We start from the raw sequence: 24,890 nt of genomic DNA, 5'->3' as shown, positions 1-24,890 counted from the left end.
GAGATATCAGTCACGTGTTTTTATATTTTTATAACTTAAATTAACAGCTTCGACATCATTTAGATGGTTCACAAACTTAATAATAGAAACAAGGGCATGTCAGTTAGTGCCACAGCGCCACCTGGAGCTTTACGTTAAATGTCACACAACAACCAGGGCCAGAGTTAGTAAATAGCTATAAGAGATCAGTAGCTTGACATTCTCAGCACGTACATCACGGCAGAGCAGCCGGAAATAACTGAAGAGGAGGTTGGTTGAAGGAAATTAAGAAGAGGAGCAAACGATGCCATCTTTGTTGTTATTGGACGACTAAGTTATAACCTCTGCTTGTTTGCTGTGACTTCTTCCTGTTCTCCTTGCTTGAAAGGCAAAAGTTTCTCATCAGAACCCAGGTAAACCCATTTCAATAGAGGTTTAGCAAGTAAGCAAAATTATCCAGTGTGATTTGATTTATTAGCTTGTGTAGTGAAAGTGCACAGAATCTCTGTCAGATCCCAAAAAAACTTGTCAGGTGACTTGGTTCTTTGGGCGTCTGAGGTGGCCGGTTTCTTCAGACCCGGCTCAGGCTGCACCTCCAGTGAATCTATAGGTGTAGCCCCTGTGTAGCCCTTGTGTAGCCCCTGTGTAGCCCTTGTGTAGCTATTGTGTAGCAGACAGCAAACCTCAGCCTTTTGTCGCTTTAAAGCGATTGAGGATTCTTGCTCTCTCTAATGTGCACACCACTTTAAGAGGAGGACTTTCTTCCGAGGAGATAAACCATTATTGTGCCTCGGCGGCGTTAATCATGATCATTGTGGTGAGGGCGAGCCAAGGGGGGGGGGGGGGGGGGGGCACAAACCGAGCACCGTCAGTAACCCACTTATACCCCGAGGACACGAGGAGCAGAACACGGCGAGCAGCTCCGCCATGTAACAAAGTTTACAGTCTGATAAACTAACAGCAACAACCTAAATGCTCCTCTCTCTCTCTCCGAGCAGAACGAGGATCCGTGAAGTCTTTCTCCTTTTCCCATGCATCACTCTGCTCTGCACACGAGACCCCCACCCCACCCCCCACCCCTGCCACACACTCACCCAGCCACCCACATAATATCACTTGACATGCCACTCAAGGTCGCTCAATGATTCCAGCTCTGTTCATCCCCTCTGCTCTCGCCATTAGGGCTGCTCCCATTTCCTCTCTCGCCCCCGGGGCCATTGTCTGTAACATACATTAGAAGCTTTCACTTCCAAAGGGACAACAGGGCCATTAAATGAACAGCACACGACAGACAAAGTGGCACCTCCCCATTAGCGGTGTCACCTCCCAGGGAATGTGGAAGACAACTTAAACCAAGTTGTTATTTGCCTGGGAAAGCCCAAGAAAAACACAACAGGACAATCAGCCGGGATCTTCGGCTGCTTCTCCACGTGTTAATGTTGAAAAACCAGATGTTGTACGATTAAACATCGGCTGTTCAACCTGTCATGAGAAGGGACCTGTTGATTTACAGGATGGATGCATAGAAAAATTGATATGGCGGCCAATTTATGTGTATTTGAAAATGAATCGGCAATGATTGCTAAGTTGTTTTTATCAAACCCCCTTTTGCAATGTTTATTCTGTAAAATAAAGGTTTTTATATCGACAAAAACATAAACACAGATTCCAATTTGTCTGCGAAAGCCTCATATTGGCTGATTTTTTATTGGCCAAGCTTGAGTCATTGGACACTTTCAGAGGAAAGAAAAGAAGTCGGAACTAAGAAATGCAATTTGTGTGTTGTGAAAAGCTTTGATATGATTCAGGAAACTCATCTTGTAAAACATCTGAGAGATCAATGAAACCCCAAAACACTACATGGCAGTTTATAGAGATGATATATAAGATATTTTGGTTCTTGCAAACTTATTACAGTGTCAATAATCATTAGACATAAGCTACAAACATAAGAATTACACTATTCTTGCTATAATTATCCAAGGAATGTGTGCATGTAAGTGATAGTCCCCTGCATTGCTAGATGAGAGGTTGAGCCAGATTCAGTTTTCTGTCCTTAAACGATTTTGCATTTTTTACAAAATGCTGAGTCACTTGTTAAAAACCTTAAGATAAAAGCTGCTTTTAATCACATTAGGATTAGGAAAACATCTGAGAGACCAATGAATCCCGAAACACTACATGGCACTTTATAGAGATGATATATAAGACATTGTGATTCTTGCTAACTTATTACAGTAACAATATAAGCTACAAACAATAGAATTACACTATTCAAGCTAAAATAACTCAAGGAATGTGTGCATGTAAGTGATAGTCCCCTGCAGTGCATTGCTAGATGAGAGGTTGAACCAAAGTCAGTTTTCTGATCTTGTATTTTGACACAGCACAATGCAAAATGCTGAGTCACTTCTTAAAAACCTTAAGATAAAAGCTGCTTTAATCACATTAGGATTCTTTTGTCGACTCACATCACAGTGAGTCTCAAAGTCGCCTCCTGACAAACTCCTCCAGTGAAGAGGTTGTAACTGTAAACTCAGATTCACGCTGCTGAAGAAAGCAGAGGATTTTTCATTCAAGGATAAATTGCAGAGAGCCCGGTCACATCCAGGAAGAAGCTGGAATTCAATTCCATTTTGAGCCCGATAGAGAAATTCTCCTCACCCCTCATCCATTTTTAAACAGTCACCTTGTTGATCCTTTTCGAGTGTGTGTGTGTGAGCGCCAGTCACTTTTCCCAAGCTGCCGCGCTTACCCTTAATCTGCGTCCGTACACAGTGACCTGTCCGCGGGCCTGCTCCTTCCTCTGCCTCCACTCCACCAGGTTCAGGCCGTTGTCGATGGCCAGGGTCACGTTCCTCCTGCTGACCGTGGGGTTGACGGTGCCAGCCAGCAGGTGGGGCTCGGTGTGCAGGGAAACCTCCATGCCATTGGCCAGCACCAGCCGCAGCGAGCCGTCCAGACCAATGAAATAGCTGTTGCGTACTTGATCTGGGGAGAGGGATCGTAGGGCGGGGGGGGAAAGAAATGATTATAATTAGGAATTGGAAGGAGACACACAATCACAGGCTCTCTGCAGCTGAAGCACGAGGACTAAATCTAATATTCATCCCGGTCAGACACAAATATAATGACCCAAAATGGCTGCTCAGCAAAAAAAGAAAGCCATTACCAGCAGTATTTAACCGAGCCCTCTGCAATAATATTGGGTCTGTGACAACAAAGATCAATAGTGAGAGGTTTCCCAGCGCCAGTAAAGTTTTACAGCTGTTGCGGCAGCCTGGAGGATATGGAAGAATGAAAACTAGCAAAAGATTCGAGCTTGCCTGTGGCCACAGAGAAAGGAAGGCGAGTCGCTAGTGCAAGAACACACACAAACACATGCACACAGACACACACACATGCACGCACACGCACACACACACACTCTCTCTCAGGGGATAAATCTGAGCCTGTCTGTTACTGTCCCCAGGTGACGACAGCCTGTGTTCCAGCTCCAGACCAGTGACTAATGTTTCCACCGAGCATCTCATGTACATTCATCAGAGATGTCTCCTGCTCGCCCCCCCCCATCCGTCCACTGACAGGGACCAGGAGGAATATTATTCTCATTAAGAACAAAGGGGAAATTAATGGCTTGTCAAACATTAAATTAATTAGTTGACTTCATTTAACAGAAAAGGGTAAAAAAAAAAAAAAAAAAATCAAAACATTGCACTTTAATTTTGCTCGTGTTGACACGTCAGGGGCAACAACAAATGTCACGAGATTGGTCGGAGTTTCGCGTTTTTGTTGTGTTGCTGAGACAAGAGAAACGGGCGGAGGAGGAGGAGGATGAGGATGGAGGAGGAGGAGGAGGAGGAGGAGGAGGAGGAGGAGGAGGAGGAGGAGGAGGAGGAGGAAGAGGAGGAGCAAGAGGAGGAGCAAGAGGAGGAGCAAGAGGAGGAGGAGGAGGCAGGGCTGACCTTGCACTGGCCCTCACCTCGCTCCATCATGCAGACACCTCGGCCGGTTGACCGAGAGGCCGCTGGGACTCACCCGGCCCGAGAGGAGGCCGCTGGGACCAGATGAAGCTGGAAAATACTGCTGAACTGGGATGTTGGTGCTAATGCATGAGCACAGAGCAGCAGGGGGGGGGGGGGATCTGACCTGCACTCACATTTAAAAACTGGGCTGTTGTCTGCTTAAAGGAAAACAAATGACAGGACACCTGACCCTCATGGTAGGGCTCTATATTTTCACTTATCAAATACAAATCAGGACACAATACTCACGCTGTCAAATTCATGGCAGATAGACGTATTAACTTCTTATTAAATATTAAGATACTTTTTTAAGACCCTGCTGAGCATAGTTAGATAATAAAATTAAATAATACAGCAAAGGTTCACTTGTAGTTATTATAACTAACAGCTACTCAAGTGCAATACGATGACTTTACTCCACACTTGACTCTCAGTCTGATTGATGATTTTACTTTGGCTTCATCTCAATATTACATTCAGCAGTATATTCACATTTTTAAAAGTCATGTTTGGCTTTTATACACGATATATATTTTATTATCTCGTGATGAGTCTTCACCTGATTGGAGTTTACAAAAAAAATGAAGTAATCTGCAATCTTTTGAGTTTTATGGTTATCAGCTTCTCATAACGACACAATTAACCTTGCGGTGCGTTGCAGCTCGTGAGGAGGAGGAGGAGGAGGAGGAGGAGGAGGAGGAGGAGGAGGAGGAGGAGGAGGAGGAGGAGGAGGAGGACAATCCCATTAACAGATGACCAGGAAGGAATCTTTAAGGCCGTGCATTCGTGTGTTATGTGATCGCCACAGTCGCAGGCGTACAAAGCCGACAACAGTGAATTAATTAACAGCAGAGATCCTGGCGCCGCTCCCCTCGCCAGCAGATGTCTGAGACAAGGTCACAGCGCGGAGGTGACCGCTCCTTTGTGCCACAGCGAGAAACTGGAGAGTTTCATCTTCCGCTGCAGCGAGCCAGGGGGACGAGAGGGTGGAGGACACGCGTTCGAACCCAAAATCAAACATTAGCAGGTGGAAGGTGCGGGTGGAGCAGGTCCAGAAAATTCAAAGATAACACCAGCTCATCAAAACAGAACATCAGTGAGACAAAATTATCAAAACAAACCACAACATCCCTCCGTCCTCTGTCTGCATCTCTCGCTAAATGTCCTCAACCTGGAGGATCTGCAGTGGACAACCAGCGCTGGGTTTTATGACAGAAAATCAATTCAATTTCCATTTTGGTAAATGGAGGTTGCACAACATATTATTTTTTATTAAAAACAGAGCAGCAATAAACTCCACTGTGGGAAAGCTCTGTGACTGATAAGCAATGAGTCATTACATCTTCATTTGAAGTCTGTTCAATCGAAACACACAAAAATAATTACCTCCGCCAAGGAGGTTGTGTTTCCATCAGTGTGTGTTTGTGTCTGTCGTTTAGCAGGATTACACACAAACTGTGGGACACAAAACCAGGCGACTTGGGGGAAGGCTGCGGAATAATGGATCTTGATAAAGAAAATCCGGCTTGTTTAGGAAACTGGTATTGATGAGTGTGTGTACTTTGGTGCAGATCCAAATAAAAATCACGATCTGGTGAATTTAAATGTGATTTCAAAGGGTCCTGGTGGAGATATGGATTCTCTGAGTGCCCTTTCTGGTTTCTAATCTAACTCCTGGTTTTAACCATGCAGGAGGTTAAAGTCTTATTTAATCAGGGATCTGGAACCGAGGTCAGCCTCCACTACAAAATGGTAAAACAATTGAAATAGGTTTGGGTACTAAAATGTTTTCTATGAAAATGTCCAGAGACAAAGAACAATTTACCAGGTCCAGTTTAAACTATAGTATCCACCACACCAGTCTTTGGCAGACGGTGCTCGTCTCCCATTTAGGAATCCCTGACTTTCGGAGGCTCTGTCCCAAAGTGACAGTCTCTGAATTGCTCATTCTCTCGTCTCTTATCTAACACTACTTGTCTTGGGACGTCGTACAAAGAGCTATCGCCCCCAACAACAAACCTTACAGGATCAGAGAAGAACATAAAACCATGCAGCAATGGAGACTGTGGACAATCCCTGACACGAAAGCCGTTTTCAGACAAGAACTCTGGAAAGTGTCGGCACAGTGTGGTCTGAATTCTGCCTTTCACGTAAGGAGAGAGCAGAAGGGGATTCTGGGGTCAGACCCATTCACAACAACAGGATAATGTCCGGAGTGTTCTGGTGAAGGGGTGGAGAACCCTTGACCCTGGCCTTGGCTCGTATTGCGACCAAGTTATTATACTTTTTGTATTTTTCAGTTTCCCCCCTTGTTCAGAACTTCATCAAAACTCCAGGATAATCCCCTGCTGTATTCTCTCATTGCCTTGTTTGGATTTCATCTGGAGTTGTATTGGAGAGCTGGCAAGGGAAACTCCAGATTGTTCAGAGCCTCTGACATTTGTCTTCTCACATAAAGCCCCCCCCAAGGTAATTTCAGGAGATTATGCAATTTTTTGAATATATTTCATAATTATTGAGAAGTCAGTGCATGTCTGAAAAAACGCTTACATCTTTTAAAATAGGTGTTGCTTTCAGAATATATATCCAGAGTACTAAAGTGTGATAAATGTAGCGCTGGAGGTTTATGATATTTACAGTGAATGAGAATAACTTCATATATAGAAAAGTTTTTGTCACTGACATTGATAGAACACCTCAAACATCAGCAGCTCCACCTACAGACACTCACCCTGCATGAGTGTGTAGAAGGTGCCGGAGGCCGACAGGTTGGTGGTGACGGTGATGTCCTCCTTGCTGGAGCCTTCCGCCTGGATGCGGACCGAGCTGTCGGCGTCCGTGCGGTAGCTGCTCACTCGGCCCGTCGGGTAAGTGATGTTAGTCAGACGCCCGTAAGTGTCATACCTGCAAAGAAATACACTGACGTGAGTAGGGTTGCAAAGGGGCGGAAAGTTTCCGGTAAATTTCCGAAATTTTTAAAGAGTATTCAAATTGTTTGGCTAACTATTTATATCTCTGGCATTGCATTAGTGTTTTTTTACAAACTTTTTTCTCATCTTATTCTACAGAACAATGCCACGTGCACTCTCTCATGTGTGGAGACATTTCACCCCATCCAATGTAGAAGGAAAGGCTGTGTACATTAGCAAATACTGTGCAAAGACCTATGTTAAGAATGACACAACAATGCAGAAGCATATAGTCAAGTGCCCAAAGTTTCCTCAGGGCTCAAATCAGCCTATGACACAACAAAATGTATATATTTATGTCTGTATATGACAAGGTAAACACAGTTAGTATAAATTACCCACAACATTTCCAGTTTATTCCCGTTAATTCCTGTATATTCCCGTTAATTCCCATGGCAAGTTTCCAACTTTGAATATTCCCGGAATTTTGCAACCCTAGACGTGAGCCAAAAGGAATCTGAAGCTGTGGTAAAACAGTGACGGAGGTAGAATCACGTAAAGCGCTTTGCCCGGCGTTGGGTGAGATTTGTTAAAACATAAAGACGCCATCAACATCATCATAAATGCTGGTCAGGTTTGCATAAAATTCATGAAGGTGCATAAATGTGACTAATGAGTTGCTCTGTCACCTTAGATTTACTGTGATTATGAGTTGTTCTTTGGGATAAACTGATCAAGCAGTAATTACGGTAGGAGAAGAGCCTGAGATTTCCCTCTTGGTGTCACAAATTGCGGAAAATGCGTCAAACGCCCGGCAGTAAACACGGCAACAAATCCATCGGCGCTGGCAGCCCGAGGTGATAAAACTCAAAAACTATTGGCGTTAATCACCGGAGCACAATCAGCAGAACCTCGTGCACAATGTGCAACGTCGCGAACGAGTTGAACTTTTCCAGCTCTTCCAACAGGGGCGTGCACGAGACATGAATATCAATGCTGCTCGGCTCGGGGAGTAACCTTTAAAAGGATGGACGCACTTATGGGCAAAATCAAAAAGCACACACCTCGTCACATTGGGAAATCTGCTTATTAGTTTAAGAGATTAGCGATGTGGCCCTAATCTCGTGATACAGTCGGTGAAACGGGAACGACTCCTTGGAGAGAATCAGTCGGTTCATCACAAACAGGAACACGAGTGGCCAGATTGTTTCATTTCACTCACGGAGCACATCAGCACGGAACAATTTCAAATCTCTCAGATTGCCAGTGTTCCAGAATAGGAGTGAGTGAACGGTGCATTACTTAGAATGAAGACTTTTATCTGCGCGCTGAATACAGATTGGAAAAAGCCCCTCTTCCGTGTTGCCGCCTGCCATAATAAAGCCTCTAATAAATGAGATGGTGGGTGCTGGTTTACGGATATTTCCTCAGCGCTGCCATCTCAAATATCCAATATGGAGAGGAAGAGTGAGGGAGGAATCATCTCCCAGAGATAAACGTTATCTGATTTCCACTGCAGGGACTGGGACTCATATAGATGCATTTCAGCCCCAGCCTTCCACTTCAGGAAACACTAAATAGCAGAGTCATTTATATCTAAAGCATTTGATTTCTTTTGATACCGCCTGTATTTTATCGGCGACTCATTCTCCCTCTGTAACAATCAAAGACGAGCTGCACGTTATCGGTCCTGTACTTTTAACCGATCCGTTCATTCGGTGGATCCCTGTTTTTCCATCACCATCCGCACGAAAGACCGAGGCCACAAGACAGACATCTCAGTCTTGAGCGATGCTGCACACGCCGGCTTGATCACTGACCCAAACTCTCTCCGTCTCAATTAGGCCCTCGAGCCGGAGCCATTCCTCGGGCTCCGCCGCTGAGCCGTAATGGCCGTGCCTCGGCTCAGCTGCCTATTAGCTTACTTTCTCTGGACATGAGGGGCAGGCGGGGGCAGCGGTCTCAGCAGAAGGGAGAGAGGACTGCTTTCCCCACGGATGGCCACACAAGTCCATTCCGATTGCATCACCCCCGTGTCACATGCTAACTCCGTGACCTTTCACGCTGGCGCCCAACAATAGGCCGGACACTTCACATCAGCGTCGCCTGCAGCAGACCTAAACTCTGCTCTACACGGAGCTACTCTCATGCTTTCACTTCCAGTCGCTGCCTGTACATCTCGGAACACGTGTGGCTAACGACCGTAAAGACAGGAACATACAGACGAGATGTTTCACGTGATTGAGGTGTTGCTGCTCCTGATGTGTTTAATCAGCTGGAGAACATTTTCTCGAAAACCCAGCAGCTTATTCCTGTTTGCTGCTCAACAGAAGCATTGCTGGCCTGTTAATTGGAGGCTAAGAGAACAATTAGGCATCCTTCAGATGAGTTAATAGATTTACAGTAACCCCTTAGTGTGAGCACTTATCATTACAACAGAAACATTAGGAGGTCAGCGGAGCATCTGCGTTTACAGTAAACGTCAGAGCAGATGAGACTGAAAGAAAGACCCTGGACCAGATGTCCTTTGTTCTCCAGTCAATCCTCCATGTTCTCACTTCTGCAGACACACAAAAAAATCCTGATCTCCTGGCTGCAGGACAAGAGCCGTGCACTAATTAATACATTTAGATTGCATAACATATTCAGCCGTGCACTTTGCTGAGCAGAGATAAAGGCAGATATCAATCTGGATGATAGAAACTTATTGCTTTGACCCTCAGGTGGTGGAGTTACATCCCAATGGAATAATTCTGGCGAAAAACAACAACCACTCCATGAGGTGGAAATTAAAACAGGGATTATCTGACTCATTTCTAGAAAAGTATGGAATCATTTCCCAAAAAGAGAATTTATATAAATATAACAACATAATAGCAATACCACAACTACTAGTAGTACTACTACTACTACTAATAGTGATTGGAATAATAATAATATGAATGTCCCTCAGGAGAGCAAATACCTGCACCAAGGCCCAATAGTGTTGTTAAACCACATTTAAAATCACTAAATCCAAAATTAAATGATTTTATATTCATTTGAATCGGCACCAATTTTTTCTAATTACTAATTATTCTCTGAGATATCAACAAACATGTTGTAAATCGCTCGATCTCTCTTGACAGATACCGGATCATTCCACAGTGAAAACATAACCTTGGTTGAAATGCAAGTTTAAAAAGGAAATGAACGGGTGACGGCTCCACAACCTAAATTAAACTTGCTCTTTTCTAATCCTTACTTACACAGTAAATACAGTATAAAGCTTCTACCAGAGAACTCAACACTAAGTTGACACTTTTCAAACAAAGCCCTTTGTATTATGTATCTTGTTCACCCATTCACACGCACACACACACACACACACACAGATGGCAGGGAGCTATTATGCCCGGCCTATCAGGAGCAATCGGGGGTCTAGAGTCCTGCTCCACTGGAGGACATGTTGAGTGCCCTTGAGCAGGCGAAGAGGAGGAACTGCAGATTGAACCACCGACCCTGTGATTAGAATATGACCTGCCGTGCCCCCTGAGCCAAAGCCAAACAATGATGCAACTCTGGAGTGAAACGTGTACACATATCCCAGAACCCTCACCCCCCCCCTTCCTTTCTTTCTTTCTTTCATGTTAACTCTGTGTTTGAATAAAACATGCGTCTTTCAAATATCTGAAAAAACGCCGCACTTGTTTTTTCTATTTCCTTAAAGTGAAAGTGAGATTTCTTTTTTTTTTGGGAAACATCTCCATCGTTGTTTGCGTTGCATCTTTACAAAACCCCCTTTGCCTTAACGCTGCTATAGCAACTCACTGTTTTCTTTACATAATGGCTGAGACTGAGCTCAAAGCTGATAACAACAGCAGCCATTTACAGAGACAGAATTCAGAATTCAAACCACCCACTGGATTTGTTTAAGCCGCAGGCGATTCACTCTACCTTGAGAACTGCACGGCTGCGTTTGTGCCGTTTCCGCTGCGTCGTTTTTTTTTTTTTCCTTCCTTTCTTCCAGTTCAACCGTCTCGGATGACAACCAAATCAAACACAGGTGATAAATGTCTACTCAGACTAAACAGAGCGCCTGATTATGTGTCAGAGTGTTCTATTCCTCCGGCGAGCTGTAACAGATGTCTGACCAGCCGATCTGCTTAATCACACTTTTTTGGAGTGACAACCGGTTAGCACAGTGTCCCCCGGTGCAGCATATTAAGCTAAGGGACAGATTGCTCAGTGGAAGTCACGGAGAACATGAAATCCCGGGCTTACGGGCTGCGGGCGCGTGGGAGCGTCCGACTGTTCCCTCACAATCTGCGGGTTTGCCTCGATCAATTACTTCCTCTGTCCAATCTATTATGTTCCTGTACCCAACACAACTCCAAACAAGCCGCGGCCTGGATGCTGTCACTGCAAGCAAGGGTGCAAATAAGCAACATATCATGCGGTAATCCTATAAACGGGCAAATAGGATTACACCCATACCAGAACAGGTCCTGTATTCGTATTGGCGTAGACATCCAGGCATAGGAAGGCACCTCGAGTGCCAAAAAGCTCTGAACTCTTCAACTCTGAACATTTACTCACTAAAGCATCACAGCATTTACTGCCACAACAAATACTGCAGAGATATTCTATAAATGACTTTGTACGAATTGTATTTTGGATTTAGGAGATTTAACAGATCTATTTACTTGCTCTCGGTGGCAAAGCGCTAATCTATAATCAGCTCACCCGGGATCCAGACTCCAGATTATGTGGATTATAAAGGTGTTTTGCAAAAAACGTTTCTTAAAAAATCACTCACTCGAAGAAGGTGGTCCATCCGTTTTCGTTCGTCTTGGTGGCGAGAAGTCCCGAGCTGCCGTGGTAGGTCATCACAGCGAGTTCCTGACCCTGAGCGGCGACAGTTTTCAGGGCAGTGTTGGTGCCGATGGTGAACCAGAAGGTCTGTCCGTCAGGGACCATGAGCCACAGGGGCATTCCTGTCGTGTCCCGTCGGATGATCACCGTGTTCTTGTTCTTATCGGTGATGCTGCTCAGATCCCCTCCTCCCGTGTAGGTCAAGTTGTAGAGGTGGTCTCCTGTCGTCAGGCTCTGTGTGAAGATGTGGCTGCCGTTGGAGTCGAACAGATAGAGCTCGTCGTTAATGGGAGAGGACACCTCGTACATGCTGAGCGGATTCAGGTAGGGCTTGTTCCGGCGCACGTAGCGGATCCGAATGTTAGCCAGGTCTGCGATGTAAAGCTCTCCGTCTGGACAAACCGCCAGCGAGGAGGGCGCGTTCAGCTTGGCGTCCTTGGCGTAGCCTTCGTCCCCGGAGTAACAATCACAGTTGGCGTCCGTCTTGCAGTCGCAGCCGCTCGGTGCCCCGGCAACCAGCGAGATCTCTCCGTTCGTGGACACCTGTCGGACTCGGTTTATTTTCTTCTCGTCCGACTCGGCGATGTACAGAATGCCATTGTGGGACACGGCGAGGGCGTTGGCGGACTCCAGGGTGGCGTGGATGGCCACTTTGCTCATTAGGAAATGATCGATCCCGGGGACTTGGCAGTGCATCGGGCGGCCGGCTACAATACGGACTTGATGGTTCGCCGAGATCTGGAGAACCACGTTGTTGTCCAGGACGTACAGGGAGTTGTCCATGGGACTCACGGCCAGGTCTGTGGGCCACTCGAGACGCACCTGAGAGGAAAAGCAAACACACACCAAAAAACATCAGCTTCAGGTCACAGAAACAGACCCGAGCCCTCATCGATCCACACGCTTTTCACTTTATCAGAGGGAAACAGTCCCTCAAGGGAAGAATCACAGAAAAGTGTTTAGAAAAAGGAGATCGGCTGCTGCTGCGAAAAGAGGTGGGCGATCTCAAAGTGTAAACTGGAAGCAGATACATTTTTTGAAACGATTTTTTATCTGATAAGACGGGAGAAAAAAGGAGCTTTACTCTTAAAAGGTTTGAACCACAAAAACATGAAATTTAAGATCAAACGATAGCGGTGAGGAAGGGCAGACGAGGGGAGATCATTCAAAGGATCCGATTAACTGAGAGAAGAAGCAGCACTCTCAATTGATCACGAGAAGTGTGGACATCTCAGGACCGGGCGTCCGACTCGTTCACCTCCACAAAGTCACTGTTTTCCCTCGCTTGGGGTTATTAATTTTGTAATGACGAGAGATTGCATGAGTCCTTGAAAGGAAACTGGAGCACACTTTACCAAATGAAAGTCTAGCCTGCCGCTGGCGTCCTAAATTATGACTTATTGTTCTGCTAACAATGTATCAGGCTTTTAACAAATTGGAATGATTAGATTCATCCAATTTACCGGTCTCCCTCTCACTTATGATCCAACAGGGATCTCTTAGGAGCATAATATGAAGTGCTATATTTCAATAGAAGCCTTGGGGCAGCAACAATGGAGGCTGATTAAAATCTGGACCAACATACAAAAACAGGTTCAGATTTTAGACACAAGAGCAGCGTTAGCAGTGTTTTTAATACTTTGCACCACCGCTGGGAAATGGGAAGGTGAATGAATTCATGTGGCTTGCTACTGCCGTTGACTAATTTGTCATAATGACCTGGAAAGGCAAATTGCATCGACCTTTATCACTAAAAATGAGGAAATCTCCTGAGCATCAGGTCGTGTGCTCTTTAATATGAAATAAATTGCTGCCTCTGCCACCGTATCATACTCCTTAATTATGCTTTTTGGAATAAAAAGAACCTTTTAGATTAGTCAAGTGAGACAGCTTCACGAAATAGAGCAAAATAAGTGTGTTGTGTGATTGTGGGAGCCAGTAAAAAGTGGCCAGCTGCCTACTTACTATCTGTGGTTAAGAATAAATGGACAATTTGAATTAAATAACTTAATAGATTTGCGCTAAGAGAGAGGAACAACAAACCTATTGTTTTGAGAGAGCTCTAAATTATACTTATTTGGGGGAAAAGTACATGAATTGTACAAAGTATATACGGTATAATATGCAGTTATATACCTGTACATGTACCCGTCTTTTTTATTTTTCCCCTGTTTCTTACTGTGTCTTTGTCCCATCATAACCACTAACATTTCAAACGGGAATAAAGTTTTGTATTTTGCATCAGTTTCATTCTCTTTTGTCAGATGTATTTTCAAACGACAGGATTCTGTCAAAACAAAAACAAACCACAGACAAATCGTGAATCTGATGAGTTAAACGTGTGGTTCAGCAAGAGGTTTGTTTTCTTGCGAGTTTCTTATAATATTTCTTCTAACTAGATATTGCTCTATTTGAGAAATTATGAAACAGAAATTGATGATTTCTAATGCAGCTGAAAATGCCTGTACACTATAAGATTAGATATAAGAACTTAGATAAGACTTGTATGTGCCCTTTGACAATGGACACTTCAAACCAGAGCATATAGGTTCTCATTCCTCTTTTGTTTGTTTTTATTGACTGTTAGAAAGTCAGAAGTCAACTTGCCCAGCTCTTCTGCTCGTGTGCTAAAGTAAGATCCCGATAAATACAAAGAAAACTGCAGTTAAAGTGCTTCAGGGAAATAGTTTCTGCTGATAAATGAGGAATAAAGTCAAGGTTGACTAATAACATTTCGTTTAACGTTGCTTCTCTGCACCACAATCACAATATCACATTGAGCAAACAGTAGCTAAAAGCCATTTATTTACCTGCTATCGGGCAAAGATTCCTAATTTTCCAGACATTAACGCAGTGGAAATCATTTCAAACTGATTGTGGATATGGAGACGATTATTTTAAATCTCTGCTCCTCTTTACAATCTGTCCACCCTTGATTGAAAAATAAATTTGACGCAGCTCCGGTCTCATAAAAAAACACTCACACTAAACGGAGGAGGTTTTAAATAATACTCCACATCTTTAGCAACAAACAGCAAACAACACACGAGCTGAGAGGATACACGTCGTCCTTTTGATGAGCAGAAAAATGCGTTTGCTCGGGGGAAATGATGGAGAGACTTTCAATTTCTTAAAACCTATATCTTGTCAACAGTTCGCGGTTCAATATTTCATGAGGCGGAGTGTGGAGTGGCCCGGGGGAGCTGCCTGGGAGGAGGTTTTCACGCCACTCTGACTGATGAGGGGGAGATTTCCCGAGCTGCTGTCCCATATGCTGTAACCCGATCAAACACCCCCCCCCCCTCATACAGTGGGGCAGCTGTCAGTAATGTCTGCCACTCGCCGAAGAACCCACAATGTGCTCATCAGCTGAGAGATGCCCGGGCCACGGAATCAAACAACACAACACCCCGGGACTATTTTTAAATGTATTTGCTCCGGCATTAGAACTTTAATGACATTTTCCATTAGCCATCTCTCCTCTCTTTGCTCACACCAGCGTGATGCCTGTCTGAAGAAAAGTAATATGTCATTATTTGAAGGCCCTCTCATATTTTAATTGAATGTCACAGTCAGAGGCGTGATAAAGCCTTCTGAAGCCGCTAACACCCTTGAAATATGTTCAAGAGAACTTGTTTTAAGACACGGGTTTTTCCCTCTATCTGAGATTGAACTCAGCAGCGGGAGGTGGAGAAGATTTCCAAGACTTGACGTCAAAAACGGAGCCGATATGAAATCTGAAACACGGAGGAACCTGAGGGCCGCGGTGTAAACAACCGTAGAAAGATTCCTGAACAAGGTCAAACTCTTGTCCTCTTGAAGTGATAATCAGACGTTAGACGGGAGGAAGGTTACAGCGACGGACCTGGAATCCTGAGTGAGTTGAGCTGCACGTCGCTTCCTGCACAGATGGCGAGATAACAACGACCTCATCAGGGGGCGACAGGGAAATCGGACGTTATTATTATTTGTATTTTTTTTTGTTGCCTTAAACAGGTGAAGTACCGGAGAAGTAATGACCGCTATGATGAGTCTTCTCTGGAGAAACCCGGGCTCTAAGTGAGGGGTTGGGGAGTGTTTGAAGGAGGAAGCTACAGCGTGTGCCCTGGATGAATTTTTAATGGATGCTTTTTACCGTCTGAGTGTCTCTGCTAGTGCTTGTGCGATTTGTCATCGTTGTGGAGCTGCAAGTCTCCCTGTGTCCTCTCGGCTCTGGCACTGGGACGGCGAGCATCTATAGGCGCTTGTGTGTGTGTGTGTAGTGGGGTGGGGAAGGGAGGGGAGAGGGGGGGTGTGTGTAAGAGAGCAGCGAGCAGGGGTCATGATGGGGATGGAGTTCCCTCGGGCTGGAAATGGGCAACTGGAGGCTTCGCTCCCTCCGCTGAATACTTCATTTCAAACAAAAAGCCTCCAAAAGACGAGCTCCCGGCCCCTCAGGAGGTTTTCTTTATGATCGTTGTACTCAATAACACACACGAGAGGGCCAGAAACAACAAACTGGTGCCGGGGAACACACGGAGCCGAGCAGAGTCGATCAGATCCCATCGTTAAAACCAAGAAATGCTTCGTTCACGAGAGCGAAACGAAAACAATTACAGATACTGAAGACAACACATAAAAAACCCGAAATGTGGTTTTTAAATATGAGCAAAAAACAACCCTCAACTACTTTGGGTGAAAATTGTGAGGAAAATAACAGCTGCAAGAATAGAAAACAGTGAAAGCTCTGTCTTGTCGCTGAGCGGAGAGACCGGTGTGACCTCGGTGCAGCGCCCTTGCCTCGGGGGGCCGGGGGGTTCTGTCTGGTGTAGCAGTATGGTACATATGCCCATATGTGTGTGTGCCTGTATATGCTTTTGCTTGCATGAGTGAATTGAGAGCATTTGAGGTCAAAGGTCAGCCTTGTCACCCCCCCCTACAGCTATAGGTCAGTGGCCCTTTGTGTTTGTGGAGGTGCGGCCACTTGACGCCGGCGCGGGAGCTCCTGGGACTTTCAGCGCTCGCCTTTATATTCCTGTGATTTCCTCGACCAGTCTGGGCCGAGTCCAATTAACTGCTCATTTTCATTATTTATACGTATTTGTGTGTTAACCGTAAGATGATTTAAATTTTTTATAATGCACCCAAAGCCTGCACAGCTGTGTTTGGGGCCCGCTTTCCTGAATTCATTATCTCGTGGGCCAATTAAATCCATCGTGGTGAATCCAGCCCGTTCGTAATGCAATGAATTTAACATCCTCTCCTTTCTGGTCAGAGATGCAGGTTTTTGCTTTTAAAAAAATACAGCAACATCAAAAATGTAATTTATTCTAAAGCTATAAACATGCATAAGTCTAATAAACCACACACGGCCTCTGCTCACAGATAAGAACTTTATTTTGTTCTTATTTTAGATTTTTTTATAATCACTCCTCGTTTTTTATTGCCGCCGAGGAGGTTATGATTTCATTCTTTGTTTGTTGTTTGTTATAAGGAAGATTAAAAGAGGAAGAAACCAATCACTTTTGGTGCAGATGAGGATCCAGGAGATGAATCCAGGATTTGTTTTTCACTATATTTAACATATGAAAAAATAAATCAGGCATATTTAAGGGACTGATATCAGATCAGAGTGAATTTAAATGTATTCTACTTTTAGTTTTGCATTGTGTTTATAGTATTCAGTTTATAGTTCTTCTACTGTCATGTTGTATTTTGATGTTTTTGTTGTTCCCCTTGTTAAAATACATTTCCTTTTTCGACAAATAAAAATGACCTGAGAACTATTTCATTCATCCCTCGTCATCATTCCTGACATACCACAGTTTTCAGAGAATTCACTGACACGGGTTCAGGTGAACACAGGAAACGGTATTCAGTTTGAAAACTGGAGGCAGAATCCCAGCAGACGGCTAAATGCCTGTAAGCTCCAACTTTCATCCTCCGTATCCTCTGCAAGTGCTGCGAATCTGAAAAAACTGGCATCATGTGGCCGATAAACAAAAAAAAAAAGACTAAACCGAGGGCTACTGGATCCCGGCAAAGAGTTTCCATCTACACAAACAACAGCTCTCGGTGTCCCGGGGTCCAGGGTCAGTCAAGGAGAGCGGTGTTGGCTGAGAGACAGGAAAGCACACGCTGGCCACGCGGGTCAGAGACGAACCTGAGAGATGTCCATCACAGCGTCGCAGCTCAGGGGTCGGGCAGAGGTCAGGTCGTTGAAGCCCAGCAGAGTGGAGATGATGCCGTTCTGATCAATCCGGCGAATCATGGTCCCGTCCACAAAGAAGATTACACCGTATTTATCCACCGTAATTCCTGCAGATAGAGGCAGATAGGCAAAAAACTCATCGGTTATTTTGTATATCTGGGAGCTAAAGTGAGGACTGAACACCGCTAATTGCAATTTGGGGCTATTTGTTAGGGGGTAGAAATTAAAGAGTAATCACGGCAATGAAACGAATGCTAGGATTGATTTGTTCAATCAATAGCTGGGAACAATTGAAACATCAAAATAGATGAATAGTACTGTAGGCATTGATTCAATTACAGGGAAAATTCCATCGATGCAGTTTCTTTGTCTTTTGCTCTCGGACTCAAACAACAACGAAGAGGAGAACAGTGACTTTAGCCGTGTATTTAAACACAGATGAACATGTTCAGGCTTTAGAGCCAAATGTTCTGATTCTAACTCAAACCCGGTCTATACATGTTGCCCATCTCCGAGGGACCAGAGTGTTATTTCAGTGCATATGAATCACGACTTCATCCCGGCGGAGGACAAAGAGAGAGCATGTGATCTAATGACTAATGCATCATCCAAATATGGAAGCAACGAGAATAAAAAAAGGACCTCGGGATAACACATGGAGAGGCAGGCTTTAAAAAAAAATAAATTATGTTATTATAATAACCGAGAGGAGAGAATCTGAAGAGTCTACATGATGAGCCGGACCCGACACACTACACTGGTTATAATAACATCCATTCGTTACCTCTGGGGTTGGTGAGCGTGGCCTCGACCGCTTTCCCCCCGTCGCCGCAGCGCGTGTCGTCGTACGGGAGACACTGGTCCCCGGTGCCGGCCAACAGCTCCAGGTTCTTGGCCACGTCTTTCACCACGTTCAGGGATTTGACCTTGAACACCTTCCTGCTGCTGGTGTCCGAGAGGTACACGGCGCCGTTCACCGGACTGGTGGCCAGGTAGTACTTGTGAGCCGGGCTGTTGCTGCAGGAAGGAGGGAGAAGGAGAGGAAGAGGAGGAAGAAGAGGAGGAGGAGGAGGTCAATAAAGCTGGAGGGGCTACAGTGCTTTCAATAAGAAACATTGTGTAATACAATTAAAATGGATTCAAAAGCCATTGAGAGAGTCAATTGGGCAAAATTAGAGTTTAAACCAGTGACACGGAAAAAGGAAAAAAACAGAATGAGATTAAACGTGACATAATGATGGAGCTTATAACTCATCTTCAAGAGTCGGCTTAGAGGGAAAAATCCCTGTTGTCAAAAAGTGAGTGGGTTCTCAACTCCTCCACATGCACCGATATGTGAGACACACTTTCCAGGGAAGAACACACGTCTCTACCTTATTTCAAATCATTGAAGAGGTGGTGATGTTGAAGGAGAGAATGTGAGAGGACAAAGAGACATGATGGGTTTAGTTGGACTCTAAAGACTTTGTGACAGGAATCCTAATTAAAATTCCTCCCCTGGCCCGAGAAATCTCTGTGATACCATCTGAGAACAACAACATGAAACACACACACACACACACACACACACACACACACACACACACACACACACACACACACACACACACACACACACACGCACACACACACACGCACAGCGGCAGGGAACTGCTTATCGCTGGAACGACTACACACACATGTATGTTTTTCTATTTCCCCTGGGACTCTTTTTTTTTTTTTTTTAGACAAACAGAAATGTTCTGCTGAAGCTGCAAACCAAACACATTACGTATCCATCAGGCAGCAAACAACAAAAACAAACAACAACAACCCTTTAAACCCCCCAAACCAAGTCAACAAGGTAAATTCTCCACACACACACACACACAGGAGGTCGCCCCCCCCCCAAACCTGACAGACAGACAGACAGACAAAAGAGCCAAATATAACCAATCCCTGCTGAGATCTGCTGGAAAACTCCTCGTCAGGATCCGTGTCAGCACACAGAGACGACTTCAGACACATCCATAGAAATACAGATGAAGTGACGGAGAAGGTTTATTCTCCAAACCTCAAACCCTCACACTAAACCCCCCCCATCCACCCTATTTCTTGCAAAGGAAAGGCCATGTGAAAATATTAAAGCATGACACAATGACGCTATAGTCCCAGTGCCACTTTACACCACGGGATACTGGGACTGGTGAAGGTTTAATAAAGATTTTACAAGCTCGCCCGTGCTCCCATTAAAACAGCACAAGGCCCAAATGAAAGCCTTTTGTCTGCAGGTGTCAGAGATGTGAAAAACTTAACTAACACAGTTAAGTTAGTTTCATTACTGATAATAGAATGACTGTGGCTATGTGCATGATTTCCTCGAGTATAGCCGCATGCAGCATACAAAATGAAGTGGATAGATCAAGCAACAAGGCAAAACCTGAATGATATTAAATGTTAAGTCCAAGCTAGACTCAGAAAATGTATCATCAACTATTTGGCTACTCGATAAAAGCACAAATGCAGAGTTTAACTGTAAATGTACAGTTTTGATGAGTTCATTTTTTTTGAAAAATGTTTTTTTATTCATTTCCAATAAGAACCTACAAAACACATTGACACATATCACACAAGTTGCACAATGAAATGCAGGCGAACTTCACTGCATACACATACATACAAAAAAAAATAAAAATAAAATAAAGACAAAACACGCACACAAACATACATACCTACGTAAAATAATAACAATAATAAATAAAATAAAATAAAAATGTCACACTCGATATCCCTACAGATAGATATAATCTACCGTTGCCTGAGAAAGTCCATTAAGGGTTAGGCCCACACCTCTTCAAATTCCTGTGCTTTACCCCTGATTACATAGGTTAGCTTTTCTAATTGATGAGTTAATTTAATTGAATCACTATAAATTGAGCCTCCTTGTTTTGTTAGGTCTTTATACTGCTGGTTGTCGCCCCCCCCCCTTGCAGATAAGCAGAGTTCTCAGGTCAGGATACAACACAGTTCTGCCAGATCTGATAAGCATTATGGAGAAACCTGTCAGCAGGGCATCATTCAAAGTGGATTAAGACGGAATTTCAACTACAACCTTGAGCTTGTGCTCGACAGGCCAGACGGTGCCAAAGCTCATATATTTGTATAACGCAACGAGATCACACCACTGGTGGTTCTGTGGGATTGTCAACTCCGGTGCAGGATTTTTAAATTGACGATTGACCTTCATTGAATCCGTGATGACAGTGAACCTCAGGCGCACACACGTCAAAAGATCTGCCCACTGACCAGATTGACTGATGTGTTGGTTTGTAGTTCCAGGTGCAAGTGGCTGCTTTAGAAAAACAACTGCTGTGTATTTATATCTAAAATGTTTTGCAATCATATAATATTTATATATATATTTATATTTTTGACCTTCAACAACCAAAATATATATATAACATCAAAAGTGAATTGGTAAAAATTCCTTATGACAAAGAAGTGGAATTGATATTTTACCGTTTAATGATAACTAAATAAAAGGAAATATTTTCTGTTTTTTTTTACAGGTACATAACACCTAAATGCATATCCTTCCTGTATTGTTTATTCTGTAAAATAAAAGATTTCACATCAGCAAACATATGAGCTGATGCAGGTTTGTCTGTGAAAGGCTCGTATCAGTCGATCTTTATAGGGAAACCAATACAAAAAAACGTTATTAGCTGTTGTGGTGGAGTAACACGACGACACAAGCAGAAAACTCTATCTACCGTGTTTGAGAAAATCTCCACGTTGGATGGAGCTTCTGCAAAAAGCCTGATTTTTATTCACAGATTACACCCGAGAGGCCGAAACTCCCAGACTAAAGCTTTGTTTTAAAAGATCCCTGTGTGTTTGTTGACAGGGTCCTCGGAGTAGTAGGTCAGTAGCAAGCCTCAATAACCGGATCCTGCTTTGCATTCTATCTGCCATGTGCATTCAGCTGATACCTTATCAGCTCCCAGTTGCATGTCGAACAGTCCTGGACCCCCCGTGGTGTTTGAAACTATGAGGCGCTGTTGCCTGACCTTGAGCTACGGCCATATATTCCATCTATATTCACTGACAACATCTAGTTTGTAGAAGATAATTGGATTTTGCCGCATGCTGGTGTGGCAATGGAGGGAGCGTGTGTTGGAGTGGATGGGGACCCCCTTAGTAGGGGGTCAATGAACACCGCGGTGAGATCACCCAGCAGCCAGTCCGACCGCCAGCTCGCACACGGACAGGAGGCAGCCACCCATTTTAAACAGACACATGCTGTGTTTACCAGGATGGAGCTCCTTCATAATTTGCAAATGTGCTAGGAGGGCCGAGGCCAAAGGAACAGAGCTCTGACATTTCTTTAGTCTCGCACTGGCGAACGGATCATGTGTGTGTCTGTGTGTGTGTGTGTGGCTGTGTGTGTGTGAGAGAGGTTTATAAGCTCCTGTACGTAAGACAACATTTGTGTTCTGCACAAAGACACTTAAGAAGTAAAGAGAGGAGGTAGTTGCACAGAGGGAAGTAGAATTACTCGCCTTGCATCCCTACTGTTTATTTTCAGGCCCATATGAGATCACTGTGACCTATGACCCCTGAAATCTAATAAACTAATCTTTGAGTTTGAGAGAAAACTGATCAGAATTGTCACTGTGACATTGACCTTTTGACCTCCCGGATCTAATCCATTAATCCCTGAGTCTAAGTGAATGTTGGTGCCAATTTTGAAAGAATTATCTCGAGGTGTTGTTAGGCTAACATGTTCAGAAGAGGGTGGGGGGAGGGTTGGTGAGGTCAGAGTGACCTTTGACCTCCAGATAAACCAGATGTAATGACATTCCCTGTAGGGGCTTCGTGATATATCAAGTTCACAAGATCACTGTGACAGAAACCTTTGACCTACAACAACCAAAATTGAATCAGTTTGTTTTTGAGACTGATAGAATCTTTTTGTTAAATTTGAAGAAATTCCCTCGAGGCGTTTTTGAGATATCGTGTTCACAAGCACAGAACAGACATGAGACCACTGTTGTGCTGTGGAATCATTAACCCCAGTAAACTGTGTCTGACTGTTTTATTAATCTGGTCATTTTTGAGGCCAGTGACCAGCATCACAAGGTTTTTCATCTTCAGCCTGACAACATGTTCCCCCTTCTGAAGTCGTGACCCCCCCCTGATAGAAAGGCAATCAATAATCCTTTGCTGCAGACATGATATCTAAAGACAGCAACCAGAGATTTCCCCTGCCGCCTCCTGCCATGGAAAATTAGGTCTGTGCATCTTAAGCCATTGATGCAATCTTCACCGAGTTGCCATTTTCGGAGGCTTTGTACATAAAAACTTCATAAAACCACGTCTTAATCAGATTTCACATCGACGCCTTTAGGAAGCCGTTGATTTAATTCAGCGACAAATCTTTATTTTTAGGGCGCTTTCAATACTTTTCAAATATTGCTCCTTCAATAGGAATTAGTTCATCCTGCAACATTTCTGTGACAGTGCCAGGATAAAAAAAAAGAATCACGCCTTTCATGAAGGTTGGATTTGTTGCAGTAGAGTTGTGTTGCAATACTCTGGAAGGTGCATGTTCTATATATTCTACTTTATTCAGGTGTTGTTAATTCAACACATCACTCCTTTGTGACAATTGTATAAATTATATTATATCGGACAATACGTGACTCCTGTTATTAACCCTGAGTGAAAGTACAGCCTCTATCGACTCAACAATTAACTGGATCTTCTCTCTGCAATCACACGTACAGACGCACACACACAGAAGGGAACAAGCCACTGAATCCAGAGATTAGCTCGGAGGACGTAGTTATTAAACCCCCACAAAAATCTACAGCTTTATGAAGATGGAGCGGATGCAGTCAGTGTTTTAATAAAGGATCTTCCCGCTGCCTGTGTGAAATTGGCTGTAAAGGTCACTTCTGCATCAAGTATGTGAACTGAACACTTTTTCATCGTGATTTGGACAAACGCTGGGCGGCTTACCTATGCCTGAAGTCTTTATTTCTTTCAGTTTGACAAAAGCAGCAGGAAATGAGAGAAGGAAGAGAAAGGAGAGGAAATGTTAGTTGTTAGTAAAAAAAGAATTGAATAAGAGAGAATCATGCAAAGCCTTACACTCAAAGATCATCGGTGCTGACAAAGACAAACAAATTCATCTTATACTGGGAACATCCTCTTCCTCCTCTAACAGAGCCGAGCTCCAGCTGATACAGGTGGACCAGAGGAGGCCAGACCATCAATCCTGGGGCCTTTAGGGCATTTCTCTCTATCCCAGTCGACCTCGGTGGTTGATGACCTGTGCTCGAGCCCATCTGAGGCCTCGGCTCTGAGTGAATGTTAGTAAGTCTCCTCCTCGCTTACCTGAGCTCCAGGACGCTGGTGACATTCCCCGTGGTGAAGATCCTCCTCACGTAGTTGAAGTCCCCGACGTACAGACTCCCGTCCGAGCCGCAGGCCAGAGCCACGGGCGCCAGCAGCTTGTTCCCGTCCGCCAGGCCGTTGCAGCTGGGGCAGGAGATGCTGCGCCGGCGCCCGTTTCCCATCACGCTGCCGATCACAGGAGGCTGCTGGGAGATGAAGACGTTCTCCCCATTTCCCATGTGAAGAATTCCTAATGAGGACACAGGAAAGAAAGAAGTAACACCTGCAACCTGTTTGGGTTGAGCAGTTCCAAGGCTGGGGGCTAAAGATTGGAAGCGAGATTTAAACCAAACAAAGAGCAGTGGGTCTTAAGTGGTTTTGAGGGCTGCCCCCGGAAAGTCATCAAGTCAAACAGCCTTCAGCCGACTGAGGTTCTACAAGTCCAGCCTTGTTTTTGTGTTTTTCTTTATGTGTGTTACTACTTCCAGGGGCATCTTGGCCTCTGGAAAAAAATCCAGGCCATCTTCTCCTGAGAAAAAAACTTGTTAAAGA

General features: G+C 44.3%; 1 protein-coding gene across 6 annotated transcripts in view; it reads right to left on the bottom strand.

Moving 5' to 3' along the window:
- Window positions 1-24,890, bottom strand: part of tenm4 (teneurin transmembrane protein 4) — a 135,388-nt gene that overhangs the window by 14,342 nt on the left and 96,156 nt on the right. For 3 of the 6 annotated variants that reach the window (XM_061073113.1, XM_061073111.1, XM_061073115.1), the window contains 7 exons: window positions 24,339-24,588; window positions 23,961-23,981; window positions 18,742-18,974; window positions 17,910-18,064; window positions 11,712-12,589; window positions 6,736-6,908; window positions 2,735-2,970 (listed from right to left, as the gene is read on the bottom strand). In XM_061073113.1, coding sequence (XP_060929096.1) covers window positions 2,735-2,970; window positions 6,736-6,908; window positions 11,712-12,589; window positions 17,910-18,064; window positions 18,742-18,974; window positions 23,961-23,981; window positions 24,339-24,588 — 1,946 coding nt within the window. The remainder of the gene's footprint in view (window positions 1-2,734; window positions 2,971-6,735; window positions 6,909-11,711; window positions 12,590-17,909; window positions 18,065-18,741; window positions 18,975-23,960; window positions 23,982-24,338; window positions 24,589-24,890) is intronic. The other 3 variants (XM_061073114.1, XM_061073110.1, XM_061073116.1) reach the window with 1 other exon arrangement.

The sequence above is a fragment of the Limanda limanda genome, chromosome 6 (assembly GCF_963576545.1).
Source record: "Limanda limanda chromosome 6, fLimLim1.1, whole genome shotgun sequence".
NCBI classification, from domain to species: domain Eukaryota; kingdom Metazoa; phylum Chordata; class Actinopteri; order Pleuronectiformes; family Pleuronectidae; genus Limanda; species Limanda limanda.
Note: the sequence above shows the minus strand (reverse complement) of the source record. Positions and strands in the feature narration are given on the sequence as shown.